The sequence below is a fragment of the Musca autumnalis genome, unplaced genomic scaffold (assembly GCF_047663935.1).
Source record: "Musca autumnalis isolate F117 unplaced genomic scaffold, ASM4766393v1 scaffold_1, whole genome shotgun sequence".
Lineage (NCBI taxonomy): Eukaryota > Metazoa > Arthropoda > Insecta > Diptera > Muscidae > Musca > Musca autumnalis.
In genome coordinates, this window is record NW_027411644.1 from 171,805,006 (window position 1) to 171,822,866 (window position 17,861).

The 17,861-nt window shown below is 35.7% G+C and overlaps 3 protein-coding genes across 3 annotated transcripts; 1 reads left to right on the forward strand and 2 right to left on the reverse strand.

Annotated features, from left to right (window-relative positions):
* Positions 1-1,747: 1,747 nt before the first annotated feature.
* Positions 1,748-2,820, reverse strand: CycC (cyclin C). The gene is made up of 2 exons (XM_073958934.1): positions 2,110-2,820; positions 1,748-2,052 (listed from the first exon to the last, which is right to left on the reverse strand). The coding sequence occupies exons 1-2, from the start codon at positions 2,695-2,697 to the stop codon at positions 1,837-1,839; spliced, it is 804 nt and encodes a 267-aa protein (XP_073815035.1). The 5' UTR covers positions 2,698-2,820; the 3' UTR covers positions 1,748-1,836.
* A 2,961-nt stretch (positions 2,821-5,781) lies between these two features.
* On the forward strand, positions 5,782-8,139 carry UQCR-C1 (Ubiquinol-cytochrome c reductase core protein 1). Its single transcript, XM_073958935.1, has 4 exons — positions 5,782-6,037; positions 6,332-6,544; positions 6,611-7,316; positions 7,381-8,139. Exons 1-4 carry the CDS (start codon positions 5,969-5,971, stop codon positions 7,815-7,817), a joined length of 1,425 nt encoding a protein of 474 aa, XP_073815036.1. The 5' UTR covers positions 5,782-5,968; the 3' UTR covers positions 7,818-8,139.
* Positions 8,140-9,578: 1,439 nt separating this feature from the next.
* Positions 9,579-12,228, reverse strand: Dph2 (Diphthamide biosynthesis 2). Its single transcript, XM_073963884.1, has 3 exons — positions 11,940-12,228; positions 11,744-11,887; positions 9,579-10,989 (listed from the first exon to the last, which is right to left on the reverse strand). Exons 1-3 carry the CDS (start codon positions 12,081-12,083, stop codon positions 9,814-9,816), a joined length of 1,464 nt encoding a protein of 487 aa, XP_073819985.1. The 5' UTR covers positions 12,084-12,228; the 3' UTR covers positions 9,579-9,813.
* Between the last annotated feature and the right edge of the window lie 5,633 nt (positions 12,229-17,861).

Here is a 17,861-nt window from a genome sequence, read left to right on the forward strand (position 1 = left end):
CAGAGAAGACACCTATTGTTACTGGTGATGGTCGTGAAGTGGACAAAAACTAAATTTTTAACCAATTTTGTAGCTGCTCTGTAGGTCGCAATAATAGTCCGATCGCCCCGAGATTTTAAATAAGGTAAAAGTATATTACAAGGAAGAAGTTTGTAATTTGAGATGGCGATCAGGTAATATTAATAGGGTTAAATGAACCAAAACTTTTGTGTGAAAATTGTGAAATTTTTTAATATACAGCTTACATCATTATTCTTGGAATACATATTCCGGGTAAGTAAGCTATACTTGGAAAATAAACTTTTGACTAAAAATGTTATATTTTTATTTAGAAAATGTTTAACCGCTTTGGTTACTTGTTATTCATGAAAAGTTTAAAATGTTATATGTACTAACTTTTTATCGTGGGAAATTTCTTTCTAGCCAATACAGGTATGTATCCATACTGGCGTACTCAATTAGGGCATCGTACCCTGCTTTTGCATAATGCATGGTGTGTACGGTCGGTTTAGCGAGGCAGTGGGAACGAATATTGGCGAAGTATGTTTCTATTGTTGCATGTGTTGTTAGTCTCACTAGACTAATATTTCCATGCCTCACCAATACCATTCTTAGGGTTGACATACTTCGTGCATACATCTCGTGCAGGGGGATATTTGTGCTGCTGAAAAATTCCTTAAGACGAGTTAATCGGGTCAACTTCGCACGGAAAGAGCTGTGCTCATCTTCAGTGAACAGTTTGCAAAGATCAATCATGTATTCTAAGTATTTCCGCGTAGCCCTCAATGTAACGTCAGGCGCCTCTCAATTCGCTTTCCTTACGAAGCAGTCGTTGTACAACCTTCTCACTATACACTTTCATATACAATTTGGGATCGAATGTTTCCTTGAAATAACAATTTTCTAAAAATGAAGTGTCCTTAATAATGGCGGTTACGTGGTTGAATTTCACCAATATATCATCGAAAGTGGTCTTGTTGGTCGTTAATACGCGAGAGGCACAACAGACAATGTGGGCCAGGTCCACGCACCAACTTATATGTCTTTGTTCATCTATAAATATATCACCATTTTGTACGGCATACAGCAACGGTAAATGTGATGTGGCAGCATCGCAGACAACATTGACTATTTGAAGACCAATGCGGTCGGCTACATCATATAAGACAGGAAAGCATTGCTGCAAATCCTCCGTCTTGTTTAATGGGGTGGCGAAATTCCCAATAACAACATACCACTCTCCTATCAAACGGGTTAGCATGAAGGTATACAACATTTTAACCTCTTCATCCTCGACTTTAATGCCGTCGAAGCTGAGTACGCAATATTTATATTCCTCCGATGAAAACGCCACAATCAGCTGAAAATGAACGCACAAAGCCAACTACATCAAAGGAATCGTTGAAAGCACACGCCCAAGCCAAGCCAAGAAATATAAAAAGAAACACAAACGAGATGAGTCATTGGTGGACATACATCAAAAGAAACTGAGAAAGGAAGAAAAAAGAAAGGTAAGGTTTTAATTTCGATTTCCCAAACTGTAATATACCATCTATTTATTATCAGGCAAAGGAGCTAAAAGAAAGCGGCTTAAAACCTGAAAGAAGGCCATTCAGTGGTGACATTGATTTGAAGCTAAATAAAATCGATAAAAATCAAACCAAACAGATTGTGGATAAGGCAAGATTATTGGATACAAAATTTTCAACTGGTCATACCAAGTACCTTTAAAAAACGAAGACTAAAATTTATGCGTTTCTTTTTTTGTCTTATATTTGTAGCTTATTGCAATAATAAATAAGTTTTTTTCATATACTAATAATCTGTTGTTTTAGTTTAACGCTGTGGTGCTGGCTTTGGTTTAGGAATTTTTGCCAACAACATTTGTATTTCATCCTTTTCCTTCCAGTCCTTCCATAATTCGAATAAATTGACTATAGCGCGAACAATTTCTTGCACCTTATCGAGATCAACATTTAACTCGGCAAACCAACTTTTTTGGGAATCCTTTTGCAGTATTACGCATGCAATTTGTAGACACGCAATAGCAATCTGAAGTAAAGGATAATATTTAAGAATTAAGGAAGTTAACTGTTTTCGACAACTTACCTGATATGGTGGATACAATAGACAAACATCGGTACGTAGTGAATCATTTACAATACGCCAACTCAGTGTCAACAATTGATCATCGTGACCCATATCCTGCACCAATTGCAACAACGGCCGATATGGTTGATAGACAATCAGGCAACAGTCTAAATTCTCCAATAAATAAAATTCACACTCCAATATGTGATTTGTACGGTAAGGAAAATCTTGAGTGTAAGCATAACCAAATTTACTTTTGATTACAGACTGGCATATCGACAATAGTCGGGAATTGGAAATGACGCCAAATTCTTCCACTTTAGATGCAAGCAATATACATGTGGGTGCCAACAGCAATGGATCAATATTCTTCAATGAATTGCGCGCATAAAAACGTTTAAAGTACACCGTTGCCGTTGCTATAACCTGTTGACGGAGTTTCAATTGCTCGCCCAGAACTTGTATGACATTTGCAAAGAATATGAAGACTTTCTGATATTCTTCTTCGGTAAGTATTTGTAAATCATATTGGCGTTCACGTATTAAATCTTGACGATCTAAAATCCATTGCTGTGAATGTGAGCTTTGCCAGAAATTACCAGCCATTTAAAAAACTTTAATTTCAATGAAAACGACACCACTTTCTTGATTTTTGGCTGAAAAATAAGCAGGTGAAAATCTGTGTTTGTTGATGCCAAAATGATAGAGCTGGCACATAAACGATAGCACTTTCTATACGTTTGCGTGTATCGATTGGATGTTTGTACATCGATAACTTAGGGTATTATACTAACCCTGCGTTTACACATGACAGGACAGTTGAGTTCATGTATTGATTGTCAGATATCGGAAAAAATAGTAAAAATTAGTAGGTGCTCTGTTCCAGAACCTGCAAGAAGCTGCTATTTTCTACTACGAAAAAAATAGTAAAAATTTCTAGATTCTTGCAGTTCTGGAACATACCAAGATTCTTGCACTTTGTTCCAGAACTAACCCTGCGTTTACACAGGACAGGACAGTTGAGTTCATGTATTAATTGCAAAAAACCCAAATCTTGTCTGTTTGGCGTCCCGACAATATTTGCTCTGTTGTAGATCCTGCAAGAAGCTACTAGTTTTTACTACGATAACAATTTTTCCTTTATGTTATCGAAAAAATAGTACAAATTAATAGATTCTAGCAGTTCTGGAACAGAGCAATTGACTTTGTTCTAGTGCTGGCAAAAAATCGATGGCACTATCGATAATACCGATTATTATTTAAAAATTCAATATCGATAGATAGTTTTACCTATCGATATTATCGGAATAAAAACCCCTAACCTAAAATCCATTCAAAAATAAATAGAAATTTCGCTGTTTTTCGGTTATGTGTAAGTCCCGGGCCACATTAGAGTAATTTCACTGAAATTTTGACATGAAATTATGTGTCTCTAGATCGAGTTCCATAGTAGAGTAAAATCATGAAATTGCTGTAGTGGGGAATTCGACCTAAGAACACCTAATTTCATGAAATTTTTTAATGAAATTCACTCTAGTGTGGACCGGGACTAAGAAAGTAAGTCCGTAGTTACATGTACACATTTTTCGGTAAAATAAAAGCTTTGTTCCTTTACTTTTTTAATGGTAAGGGTGGTAAAAGAGAAAAGTGTCAAAATTGCTCAAAATTGCCATCTCATGAACATTTTTACCAGAAAAGTAAAGGAACGGAAAAATGGTTAGATCTGTCAGCAATGTCAAAAAAATCAATTTTCGTCTTTTATTTCACAGTTTTTAATTTAGTTTTGTCAGCGTTCGATTTTTTCTTCTGTTTTTCGTCCATTTTCTTTTTTATTGTGAAAGCCATTTCGTTCTCTCTCCTCTCTCACTCTCTTAAAAATTGCTTCCAGTTTTGCCACTTTTCGGGGTTAAGGAACGCTTTGCAGGTTAAAAATGGTAACAAATGGTAAAAATGGTAACCTCAGGTAAGTAAAGGAACACAGCTAAAATTTATTTTTTTTACATTTTTTATAAAATGAAAGCTGTTGTTTATTCTCCTTTACATTTATGTGAACTACTTTTGCGTAATTTCAAAAAATCATTGACATTTCCATCTCCAAATTAATGGCGATGACAACTTAACGATAATATCGATAGCAATCGATATTTTATCGAAAATATCTAATGTTGGGAATATCGATGGTTTGCATGGTACAATTACAAAGGTAGATGCCTCAGCCCAGCTGATCGAATCTAAATCGTCAAAAAACTAGGAATTCACCATGAAAAATCAAAACAAAAAACCATATGATTCGGTAAGTAAAGCGCTCGGCACATACGGTGCGTTGTGCGTTGCGTTACAACAACCACATGAAAAACGTGTAAGTGAAGCCAAGTTTTTTGAAAAACAACAATATGGCTGGCGCATTAAAATTAAACATATGCTCTGTTCCAGAACCTGCAAGAAGCTACTATTTTTTACTACGATAACATTTTTCCCTTTATGTTATCGGAAAAAATAGTAAAAATTAGTAGATTCTTGCAGTTCTGGAACAGACCAATAATTTAACTGTTTTGGGACAACGCGTGTCCCAACGTGTCACTAAACGGACCCCATGTGCCGAGGGCTTAAGAGATAGAATGTGTTCGCTTTATAGACAAACACATGCGATAAAAAGAGACAACTTGGCAAAAATTTTGACGTTTTACATTACAAAAAAGATGCTTTGTTGTAGCAATTCGCCTATGTTTCTACCTAAGTAATTGTACCATGGAGATAGCATGTCTACACTTTTGGTCTGTTCCAGAACTGCAAGAATCTACTAATTTTTACTATTTTTTCCGATAACATAAAGGAAAAAATGTTATCGTAGTAAAAAATAGTAGGTTCTTGCAGGTTGTGGAACAGACCATTTATAGACAAACACAAGCTATAAAAAGAGACAACAAGAGACCATTTGGCGAAAATTTTGACAGTTTACATTACAAAAAAAGTTGCTTTGTTGTAGCAACACATTCGAACACATTCTATCTATAACTTACCAAATCATATGGTTTTTGTTTTGATATTTCATGGCGAATTCCTAGTTTTTTTTGACGTTTTAGATTCGATCAGCTGGGCTGAGGCATCTACCTTTGTAATTGTACCATGATGAATGGCAAAAATGAACAGCCACATTGGCAAGCAACCGATTACTTGAGCAAAGCTGTCATTCAAAAATGGCAATGTGTACCTAGCTTATGGCTATATATATATGTATGTTGTCACTTTGGCTATACTAATATACAGGCCAGCTGATGTCATACATGTGAAAAAGCATATGGTGTGATATAGCCATTAAGGAACACTCGGAAGAAAAAAATTAATGGTCTGTTCCAGAACCTGCAAGAATCTACTATTTTTACTACGATAACATTTTGTCCTTTATGTTATCGGAAAAAATAGTAAAAATTAGTAGATTCTTGCAGTTCTGCAACAGACCATAAACTGACAAAGTGCTTTACCCAAACCCTCTAATTAAACCGTGGGGACCATATTGTTCTTTTCCAGAAGCTGCATGAAGCTACTATTTTTTACTACGACGACATTTTTTCCTTTATGTTATCGAAAAAATAGTAAAAATTAGTAGATTCTTGCAGTACTGGAACAGACCATAAATATGTTTTTATACAAGGTCCCAGACCAACTAATAAATTTTGCCATGTGAACCCTGAACAGCTGAATGCAAAAAAATCACTGAACATACGCATGGTAATGAACATACGCAACTGACAGCAACTGTCAGTAGCTGCAACTAACTTCACATAAGAAAATTTTCGTCCAGTCGGGGCCCCTTTTACGAGAGTATTTTGTAATTATTTAAGTGAGCAAGGAATTTTGAATAACAAATCCCTTCACCATGGCTATGCGTGTGCTTGGCGTTTCGCAAAATATGCGACAATTATCCAAAGGAATCAATTTGTTGAAGGTAAAACTCTAGGAAATGCGAATTTCAGCATAATGTTGCGGCAAGAATCGAATACATTGTTGTTACAAAAGCAGTACGATTCACATTACGTAATGGAAAAATGAAATAAAAGGCCGAAGAGAAAAAAATCTTAAGTTGAAAAAGTTAAATACTGAAGTGAAATCGTTATGCCATGTAAAATTTGGAATTTCATCAATAGCTAAAAAATTGCTTCATTGATGTCTAAACGGAAGGACTGAACCATTTGAGGTTAGGTGTTGTGTATGAGTGATGTTAATAATGTTTTTATTGCAGCGCTACAAAGCTTCCGATGCCGCTAGCTTGAAGAAGACTCTCGTCAACATCCCAGCCACTCAAGTGACCACTTTGGATAATTGCTTGCGTGTTGCCAGTGAGGATTCGGGTGCAGCCACTGCCACTGTGGGTCTTTGGATCGATGCTGGTTCTCGCTCTGAAACCCCACAAAACAATGGTGTTGCTCACTTCTTGGAACACATGGCTTTCAAGGTTTGTTGTAATTATTTAATAAAACTTTATAAATTTAGCATTATATGTATGTTTGTTGTATTTTAGGGTACTGCCAAGCGTTCCCAAACCGATTTGGAATTGGAAGTTGAAAACATGGGTGCTCATTTGAATGCCTATACCTCCCGGGAACAAACTGTTTTCTACGCCAAGTGTTTATCCAAGGATGTACCCAAGGCTGTTGAAATCTTGGCTGACATCATCCAAAACTCAAAATTGGGTGAATCCGAAATTGAACGTGAACGCTCCGTAATTTTGCGTGAAATGCAAGAAGTTGAAAGCAACTTGCAAGAAGTAGTATTCGATCATTTGCACGCCACTGCCTACCAAGGTACCCCATTGGGTCAAACTATCTTGGGCCCCACAAAGAACATTAAGTCCATTGGTAAATCTGATTTGCAAGACTACATTAGCACCCACTACAAGGCTTCTCGCATTGTCTTGGCTGGCGCTGGTGGTGTCAAGCACAACGAATTGGTTAAATTGGCTGAACAAAACTTGGGCAAGTTGGCCAACACCTATGATGGTAAACCACCAGAGGTTGCCCCCTGCCGTTTCACTGGCTCTGAAGTCCGTGTCCGTGATGATTCCTTGCCCTTGGCCCACATTGCCATCGCTGTTGAAGGTTGCGGCTGGACCGATCAAGACAATATTCCCTTGATGGTTGCCAACACTCTTATTGGTGCTTGGGATCGCTCTCAAGGTGGTGGTGTCAACAATGCCTCCAACTTGGCTCGTGCCAGTGCTGAAGACAGTAAGTTGCTTTATTAATCCCTAATGTAGGGCAGTTCTTAAAGATTGCTATTTGTTTTTTACAGATTTGTGCCACAGCTTCCAATCATTCAACACCTGCTACAAAGATACCGGTTTGTGGGGCATTTACTATGTCTGCGATCCATTGGAATGCGAAAACATGCTTTTCAATGTACAAAAGGAATGGATGCGTCTCTGCACCATGGTCACCGAGGCTGAAGTCGAACGTGCCAAGAACTTGTTGAAGACCAACATGTTGTTGCAATTGGACGGTACCACACCCATCTGTGAAGACATTGGCCGTCAAATGCTCTGCTACAACCGTCGCATCCCATTGCACGAATTGGAACAACGCATTGATGCCGTCGATGTCCAAAATGTACGTGATGTTGCCATGAAATACATTTTCGACAGATGTCCAGCTGTTGCTGCCGTTGGTCCCGTTGAAAATCTTCCCGACTACAACAGAATTCGTTCCTCAATGTACTGGTTGAGAGTCTAAATTTTAAGAAAAGATATTTAGCGGATGTAATTGTGATGATGTTCGCAAAAGTAGTTTCGAAACGAAGAAGAAGAACGAATGTTAATGAATGAGCTATGTAGTAGAGAAAATTTTATTTAATAATACCACAATAATAACACATGAAAGAAATCAATCTTAAAACTTAAACAAATTACAAAAACACCCGACTTTATAATTAAAAGGAAAAGAAACAACAACAAATATTCACAACTATCCAAAGAAATGTGATGATGAGAAAAATAAAACAAATAAACTAAATAATCAAATGGAATATCAATTTCATTGAGAAACTTATTAAAAGTATTAAATGTGTGTTCCATGCGAATGGCTTTTAACTTATTAAGGTCTTCGGATTATCAAATGAAATAGAAGGGGGACAAATTAATTAAATTAAAAAAAAAATGAAATAGGAGATAGGTTGGACAAATTTTCTGCGTGATGCCATCATGGTCCAGTAGGAATTAGGCGACTGCACCAATGGGATATTAGTGCCCCCCATATTCTTGGGAAACCCGCTGTGTCGCTGTAAGGTGTTTGGACTTTTAGCTACTGAATTCCACGCATGACTATTACACATAGTTGGTGACCCAACCTTTCAAACAAGATCGGAGAGTAGTACTTTAGACATCCTCGAACTACCTCAGGATTCAAGATTTTCAAGATTCTTTTCTACTGGTCACAAAAGTGAAATCGGACTGTGAGATTCACTTTGGTTGGCGATCTTGAAGGGACCACCCTGCCAATTTTCGATATAATACAATTTCAATCAGGGTTATCATGAATAAAAATTCCGTGCGGAATTTTTCCCTTTCCCCAATTTCATAATTTTTTATTTCCATATTTATGTACAAAAAGGGAATATTTTTGTCGATTCGGCAAGAATATTCCATAATTAAGTGATTCTAATAGTTTTTAACTTTTTAAAATATTGATTTTAAAATAATTTCACTTTTTAAAATTATTTTCCGTGCGGAAAATTCCGAGGGAAATATTCATGATAACCCTGAATGTTTCGAATTGCAATTGGAACAATTCAAATTAAAAATGAGCTAATTTGAATTTCAAATGGAATAATTCGCATTACAAATTGAATTCTCGAATTACAATTAAAATATTTCGAATTACAAATGAAATGTTACAAATTACAACGGAAATAATAAGAAATACATCTGAAGAAGGTGTATTAGGGTGTCTCGGCTACTGGTTCATCCAGTTTATTGGAATCTCAATCTCGAAACTTCGTGAGATCCGTGAAAACTCGTCAGATGATTTTGAGCCTCGGATAACATCTGCAACATCTGGCATCGTAAATTGTGGTGGTTCCTCCTGGAAGCGATCGGAAAACACTTCTCTTCGCCTGGTCGCTATCTGGGTGCTCAATAAATTGCTGAAATAGCCATATGTAACATGACTGATGTCCGATCATCCTTCTTCCCAGGGTTGTCCACAATTTACTACTAGCGGTAGATTCCCAAGAGACACCGAGCGGAAGAATGTGTTCTCTTGAGAGGCAAGAGAGAATAATATAAGGATCATTACTTGTTACGTTGACATTTAATTGTGCCCAAAAATAGTTACCTTTAGAGATTTAATCAGAACATTTTTACGTACAACCTCTACTGATTACATATCAAATTATGGTTTATTCATCTACTTCGATAGAATATCTAAGGTTGCCATACAAATATAGATACATACCTTTGAATTTCGGAAATTGACTACAAAACTGCATAATAAATGTTTGCGTTTTTTATACAAAATTTATTATTTGTTTTATTACGACACCTTTTAAAGAACATTACTGGCACATAGCCTGGCAGAATCATGGTGAATACTTGCATTAGATATAATGGACGAAATACAATAATAAATTGGAAAATATCTGAAAAGTTTAAGTAACAATTTAAATTAAGAGCATATTTATATACATACTTATGTATTTATATTGTACATCACTGATTTGTGAATGTATATTCTAATCATGTGTATAACGTATGGGTATACCACTCAAACCTTTCTCCACTTTTGCTGGCTCTGTTTGGCCCAAAGCTGGATCAAGTCCTTGCCATGTACGATCTTCAAATGTTAAGCCAGTATTTGTTGTCATTACTTCCATTCGTGCCTGAGTGGCAATAGCTTGTTGTTGTTCAGATAATGCGGAGATATTTGCAGTTTCCACGTCATTACCATTTGTGCCATTGTGACGCATACGCCCCGTAAGTAAACTAACATCTTCAGGATTTATATCATTAGCATTGAATTCTAGAAAACTACGTCCTTCAGGTAACAAATCTTTGAAATCAGTTACATACGATTCTGGATAACGCATATGCCAAGCTGGATTTAATGCCATTTCAGCTTCAAATACCGATACAATAGGTTTGTAGAATTCTTTTGATTCAAACATATTATTAAATGGACAACCAATAAGTACAAAACAGTCGATTTCCAAAAAGTTTGCCAATTTGGCTGGATTTATGTGTCCAACTGATATAATTTGAGTTTTAATGCCTCTAGCCTTAGCCATAGTTTGTAGATGTTTGACAACGTCCAAATAGCCATCAGCAGTTAGTGTGGCAACAATTAAACCCAAAGTTTGAGCATCTTTACACTTTTCGATATAGAAATATCTGCGACGTATATAATTGGCAGTTAGGGGATTCTTCTCGCTGCCCGTGGCCGATGGAACATCATAAATGAACCATTTCTCCGCCTTGGTTGTGAGTGACAAGTTAAAGAATCGCTGATTGTCAGAGCCAATAAATAAACATATCCTATTTGCATCCATTTCATTTACATCCTTTGTGTAATCACCATTTGAGAGAGAAAACTGGCCATCTTCTGCAAATGTAGCAAATTTATCGCCACAATAAGTCAATATATCTAAACGTTTAGCTTTTAAATTCTTCAATTTATCCTTTAGATCCTCATTTATAGGTTCAGTGAGTAATTGATGATAACCAATATCAAGATAAACTGTTACCAGATGTTCGCTGGAGATTTCGATAAATGATTCAAGGTACCCATAGAACTTCGGCAAATCAATATTGTTTTCTGGGTACAAGTAAAGTACTGGCAAGCGTGACACTTTGCTTCGACACGCATTACCAAAATGAACCAGGCTATCGGCGTCAACATGAGCGGCTGCAATCTGAAAAATATACGAATGACATTTGAATTATTTTGACAAGGCGGATTAAAGATGGTAAATGGAGAATCCAAGCATCTTGTATGGCATATATTATCCTAACCACCATATGACGATTTGGATGATTCCCACGATGACACTCAAGCAAGTACTGTAACGAAAGCATTATTTTGCTTGCGTATTGTGTAATTGGTCCAAGGAAGACATGTGAAAGAACCTTATTGCAGTTCTCAGAGCAACAATCTGATAAGACTGAATAGTCTTTCTTTGCATTGCACTTGTACTCGCGTACTACGCGTACAGTGCAAGGCTTGCCAATGCCTGCACGCTATAGGTAGTCGACAAGTAATCCTTAACTGCACCCCAAGACTGCCGGCTATTGGCTGGAAGATATTGCCCTTAATTCTCATTTTGACTTGCCCTTAAATCTCATTTCGACTTGAATATACTGTCAAATGTGATCCTGAAGCTCTACGGACAATTAGTCCCGGTGCACACTAGAGTGAATTTCATTATAAAAATTCATGAAATCAGGCGTTATTAGATCCAATTCCCTACTACAGCAATCTCATGATTTTACTCTACTATGGAACTCGATATAGAAACGTATAATTTCATAAAATTTTTTCAATGAAATCACTCTTGCGTGGACCGGGACTTAGTGATAGGATTTTTTATCGTCGACATGCTCTCCCATTCGATGGAGTGTGATTATAGATATTATAAGAAACAAAACAATACTGAAGATACAACTTACCTCGTCTACACAACAACTGCCATAGGATGTATCGGCCAAAATAAATGTTTTAACATCGTCCGTAGTAGCACTGAACGTCTGTCGTATATATGCAGCAATGGTTTCACTACATTTTAAATAGTTGTCGGGAAATTGTAGACAAACCTATAAAGAAGAAACATTAATATTATCCACCATACCTCTCCCACGACCTTACCCTTTTGTATTTGTTGTTTCTTATCCATCCGATACATGTTTCACGTTGATAATCTCCCCATATTTGTTCCAAAGTAATATCCTGATCAATGTCCGCCTGTCTTTCCAGTACTGCAGTATCTGAACTTGAAAATGCCGAGGTCATTTTTATTTTTTATTATTAAACAGGTTAATAGAGTGAAATCTATATAGTATTTTAATCTTATATACAGTTTATATTAATTTTGTTTATTTTGTAAGAATCACGTAGTCCTAAACAGAGACCTGCGCCGATCGGCTCACAGCCGGCTAAGCCGAGCCGCCGATCAAATTTTAAAGCCGCCGCCGCCGACAATTTTGTCGACTGAGCCGTTAAATTCATATTAATAATAAAAATATGAAAAAAGTAATGTTTTAATGCTTAAATATTAAAAACTTGCTATTAAACATGAACTTCAAAAATATATTTTTGTATATTTACTTGCTGTTGATTTAAAACATCTTTTTTATTTTTGCTGAAAAACATTTTCTGTTTTTGGCGAATGGGGTAACACTTTTAGGTGCACGTTATATGTAATTTTCATTGGAAAATTCTTTGTTATTATCTTTTAAATTTTCATTGACGTCCACACACATTTATGAAAATTTTACATATGAAAATTTTGATATGTTCATTATTTTGCATTGGTTTGAGAGTTACGAATTTAAAAACAAAGAATAATTTCAGATTACAGAACCATAAGACCTTAGCTCTGTTCCAGAACTAAAAAGTTTTTACAATTTTTACCACTTTTACTCATTTTGCGTTCCTGTACACAAAATTTATATGAAAATCGTTTACGACTTTTACAAGTTTTACGACTTTTACCACTTTATAAAGTACGGGAACAGGCCACTTGTGTACCTCCCTTCACACCTCTTACCTATGAACTAATTTTCATGTTAATGAAATTTTTCATAGTCTGGCATAAGACTTAATTCCTAATAGAACATTGGTGGCGTTTATTTAATTGGGATAGCTGTTACAATTTTGATTTTTCAAAATAGTCTGGCTTAATCCCTTTTGTTGTTTTAATATTTAAAACAACAAGTTTATTAGTGGAGAAGGTTTGGCATTGTTCGCCAAGGGGTAAGGCAAGGAAGACTAGTTTCGATCCACGCCACTGGATCTCATCAGTTCCCTTTGTTTCTTGTTTGTGGATATTCTCCACCGAAGTTATTTTTCAATAACTTCTTCAACAAGGAACTTTTTATACCCAAACATCAATCGTCAGCTCGAAGTATAAACGTAAACAAAGAAAACCCTTCAATGAGAAGTTTTTCTTTGGTAACCTAACACAACTCCGACGAAAGTGTTTTCGAAACAAAGCAAACCTTCTTCCACTCGTATGTGTCGTTGATTTTTCAACAAATGCACATACCCAAATGCTGTTTGGTAGCTTATATACCAACAACACACAAAACCGTGCCAGTGTTTCTCAAATAGAACATTGGTGGCGTTTATTTAATTGGGATAGCTGTTACAATTTTGATTTTTCAAAATAGTCTGGCTTAATCCCTTTTGTTGTTTTAATATTTAAAACAACAAGTTTATTAGTGGAGAAGGTTTGGCATTGTTCGCCAAGGGGTAAGGCAAGGAAGACTAGTTTCGATCCACGCCACTGGATCTCATCAGTTCCCTTTGTTTCTTGTTTGTGCATATTCTCCACCGAAGTTATTTTTCAATAACTTCTTCAACAAGGAACTTTTTTCAATCGTCAGCTCGAAGTATAAACGTAAACAAAGAAAACCCTTCAATGAGAAGTTTTTCTTTGGTAACCTAACACAACTCCGACGAAAGTGTTTTCGAAACAAAGCAAACCTTCTTCCACTCGTATGTGTCGTTGATTTTTCAACAAATGCACATACCCAAATGCTGTTTGGTAGCTTATATACGATTGATGTTTGGGTATAAAAAGTTCCTTGTTGAAGAAGTTATTGAAAAATAACTTCGGTGGAGAATATCCACAAACAAGAAACAAAGGGAACTGATGAGATCCAGTGGCGTGGATCGAAACTAGTTTTCCTTGCCTTACCCCTTGGCGAACAATGCCAAACCTTCTCCACTAATAAACTTGTTGTTTTAAATATTAAAACAACAAAAGGGATTAAGCCAGACTATTTTGAAAAATCAAAACTTAATTCCTAATCCTTAAATTACAAATAAAATGTTTTTAATAAAAATGTATGCAATATTTTTAATTGTTGTTTAAAATGCCTATGTGTGTACATACAGTTGCGTTCAAAATAATAGGAACGCTCATACAAAAAATGAAAATTGTCAAAAAATATGGTTAAACTTACCCATTTTGGTTTATTTTGAATTTGTTTAACATTGTTGACATCCCAACAGTTAATTCATCAGCAGAAATGTGGAAATCTGTTTTAAATTATTTACTGTTTACACCAACATTATAAACCGTGTTTAAAGTTTTTGTTCAAAAAAATAGGAGTGTGGAAGAAAAAGGACGATAAAAATATTTTTAGTTGAGTTTAGGATCAAAATTGTCAATATTTTAGTTAACAGTAGTAAATCCAATAGATTTTATGAGATTTGATTGCTGTTTGAAAACAAAAGTCCTTTGGAGGTAGCCAAAAACAGGCGATTGTCCTTGCAGAAATTTTTTCCATAAATTGAACACTTATTGGGCAACCCAATGGATTTTGTAGAGAAAAGTTTTAACGATTAGATTTGTTTGGTGCTATGGATGTTATCTCTAACAATATATAATGATTGGTATCCCATAAATTTGTGTATTTTGATCCTTGAGCCAAGCTTAAGACAGTTTACATTAGCCCTTAAGGTAAGGATCGTCCAAAAAAGCGTATCTATAAGGAATTTATTCCCCAACCAAATAATATTTGGAAGTCCTTAGGATGCTAACCTTGTGTATGCAATCAATTTCGCTTCTATTCAAAAAATGTTTAAAACGTGAACGGTTGAAATGTACTTTGAGCCATTTAGCGATAGGCAGGCTGGGATTGCACTATGGTTGGTATACGCCGTAATATATTTTTCAATATAAACTTACGTTTTTCACTCAAAAATACTTCATTTAGGTTAGTTTCATTAGATAACTGTTTACTATACGATGCAAAACCTAATAAAAATAATCTTAGGCCAGCTTCAAAAGTTTGCCTTTAAAGTTTCCTCCTTAACAAAGCGTTTTGAAAAATGTCTCATATGTGCCAATCATCCAATTATTCAAAAATGAACCATATTATGAATTCTGCGTGCAGTTAAGATTCTAAGGACCTCAAAACATCACTTGATCGAGAAATTAATGCCTTATAGATACGCTTTTTTAACCGATCCTTACGTAAAGAGTTAATGGAAACCGGCTTTAACTTGGCTCAAGGATCAAAATACACGAATTTCCTGGATACCGATCATTATATATTGTTCGAGATAACAGCCAGAGCATCAAAAAACTCTAATCACTAAAGTTCTGTCTCCAAAATACATTGTCTTACCCGATAAGTGCTCAATTTATGGAAAAAATTGCTGCAAGGACAATCACCAGTTTTTAGGCTACCCCCAAAGGACTTTTGTTTTCAAACAGCCATAAAATCTCATAAAATCCATTGGATTCACTACTGTCAACTAAAATGTAGACAATTTTGATCTTAAACTCAACTAAAAATATTTTTATTGCCCTTTTTCTTCCGCACTCCTATTTTTTTGAACAACAAATTTGAAGGCGATTTATAATGTTGGTGTAAACAGAAAATAATTTAAAATGGATTGACACATTTCTGCTGATCAATTAACTTTTGGGATGTCAACAATGTTAAACAAATTCAAAATAAACCAAAATGGGTAAGTTTAACCACGTTTATGCAACCATTCCCTTGGTGTGAATGAGCACTCCTATTATTTTGAACACAGCTGTATATATTTTTATTATTAACAAGTAAAAAAGTGTTAAGTTCGGTCGGGCCGAACTTTTTATACCCTCCACCACAATTTTAGCCATCTCGGTGTGATAATGAGGCCAAAACCTTCAAAATACCGAAAATCGGGAGATATCGTCCTATGGGGCTATATCAAAATGTGGACCTATATAAACGTTTTATGGTAGAAATGTTTCTTAGCTTCTTAAAACACAAAATGCAAAGTTACAACCGATTCTGTCGTCAAATGGGACTAATACATTCAAAATATATTAAAATGGCGCGTACTTTATATGGGGCGTTATATGGGGGCTATACCAAAACGTGGACCTATATAAACCAACTTTGGTAGGAATGTTTTTTGGTCTCTGGAGGCACAAAATACCAAATTACAACCAATTCGGTGGTTAAATGGGACAATTATCTTAAAAATTCCTTAAAACGACGACGCGTCACGCGTCATTTTTTATGGGGGCTATACGAAAGCGTGGACCTACATAGCCCGCTTTCAATACCAAAAGTCCTACGTATATATAATAGATTTTCCCAAAATTTCATTCACCTTCGTCAATCCGTTCGGACGCTAGAGACGGACATGGCTATATCGATGTAGAATTGCACGCTGATCAAGAATATATATAGTTTGTGGGGTCTACAATGATTGTTTCGAGTAGTTACAAACGTAGTGACAAACTTAATATACACCCATCCTATGGTGGAGGGTATAAAAACGATGTAATGCAATATGAAAAATTGTTAAAAACATCGGCTCACAGCCGGCTGATAGCCGCCGCTGACATTTTTCAACATAAGCCGCCGCCGCCGACAAACTTTGCTCGGCGCAGGTCTCTGGTCCTAAATGATGCCGAAACGAAATTAGAATTAGTGAACAACGTACGTATAGGTGCAGTATTGATCAGCTGATTACGTTTAATCACTTGGAAACTCCGTACACACTATCGAACATGTTGGACATTTAAGCGTTCGTCCGTTTTGTTTACTCGTGTAGTCATGGTAGAACAAATATAAGGTAAAGTAAATACTACAACAAATACAACTCGAACAACAACCACAAAGGAATTGTTTTTGTTTGTAACGTTACTGCCAGTTGTATTTGTAAACCAAACAACCCAATAGAAAGTGTCTTTAAGACAACATTGATGAATCCTGCACGACATTTCCAATTCGTTCACGACTCTTTGGAGACAGCCCTTTGGGATCGTTGACGATATTTTCACACAAGTGTCCCAGTATTCATGCTCGACAACTTGGGCGACAGGATAGGCGAAGTTGTCGTCGACGACGATCTAGATGACTAAAATCCCCGTATTTCGTCGACGACTGTTTCACCGACCCTGTCTTGCTACTAGTCATCGATGACGTGTGTCAAATTTTTATTTCATTATAAAATATATAATTTATTAACAAAATAAATTAGTTAAACAATTAATAATACTTAGCTCCCGTATATTTTACAATCCACCATTTTGCTTCAAGCTTTACCACGCCTTATACTTCTTACCCCTGCCGACTGAAAGGCGACCTACTTTTATTTCTGGATTCTGCAAAAAGAAATGACTTTAAATGAATGTTGTGAGTATCTCTAAATATTCTAAAATCTTACCATATACCACAGACGTTGTATTTTACAGTCGCTGGAATTTTCAATGTTTTTCAACCTAAATGCACCTATTCAAAAATAACTAATAATAATTTTAGAGTATTTAATTTTATTTTGTTTTAATTTTATTTAATCTAACTTACCGTTTTCTACATAATTCAGGTTGTATAAATAAAAATTGTTTAATTAGTAACGCGGTTTCCGAATTTTGTGACTTTATAATTTTACATTTATAGGAAATCAAAAATTGTATATCTGAATAAATCATGGTATAAATAGAAAGGTATAACAGAGCTCACATCTGATTTCAATTTTTTTTCTGAGTGTGACCGACTTTTGTCAATGTGAAGTTTTTATTTTGTGTGTGTATGTGTTTGTTTTGAAAAATAT

Coding starts and splice junctions, on each gene's coding strand:
- CycC (XM_073958934.1), bottom strand. CDS start 2,697: ATGGCTGGTAATTTCTGGCAAAGCTCACATTCACAGCAATGGATTTTA. Junction 2,053..2,109: donor TATTGTATCCACCATATCAG/GTAAGTTGTCGA, acceptor CCTTTACTTCAG/ATTGCTATTGCGTGTCTACA.
- UQCR-C1 (XM_073958935.1), top strand. CDS start 5,969: ATGGCTATGCGTGTGCTTGGCGTTTCGCAAAATATGCGACAATTATCC. Junction 6,545..6,610: donor TGGAACACATGGCTTTCAAG/GTTTGTTGTAAT, acceptor GTTGTATTTTAG/GGTACTGCCAAGCGTTCCCA. Junction 7,317..7,380: donor TCGTGCCAGTGCTGAAGACA/GTAAGTTGCTTT, acceptor TGTTTTTTACAG/ATTTGTGCCACAGCTTCCAA.
- Dph2 (XM_073963884.1), bottom strand. CDS start 12,083: ATGACCTCGGCATTTTCAAGTTCAGATACTGCAGTACTGGAAAGACAG. Junction 11,888..11,939: donor GAAACAACAAATACAAAAGG/GTAAGGTCGTGG, acceptor TCTTCTTTATAG/GTTTGTCTACAATTTCCCGA. Junction 10,990..11,743: donor GCAGTTGTTGTGTAGACGAG/GTAAGTTGTATC, acceptor TATATTTTTCAG/ATTGCAGCCGCTCATGTTGA.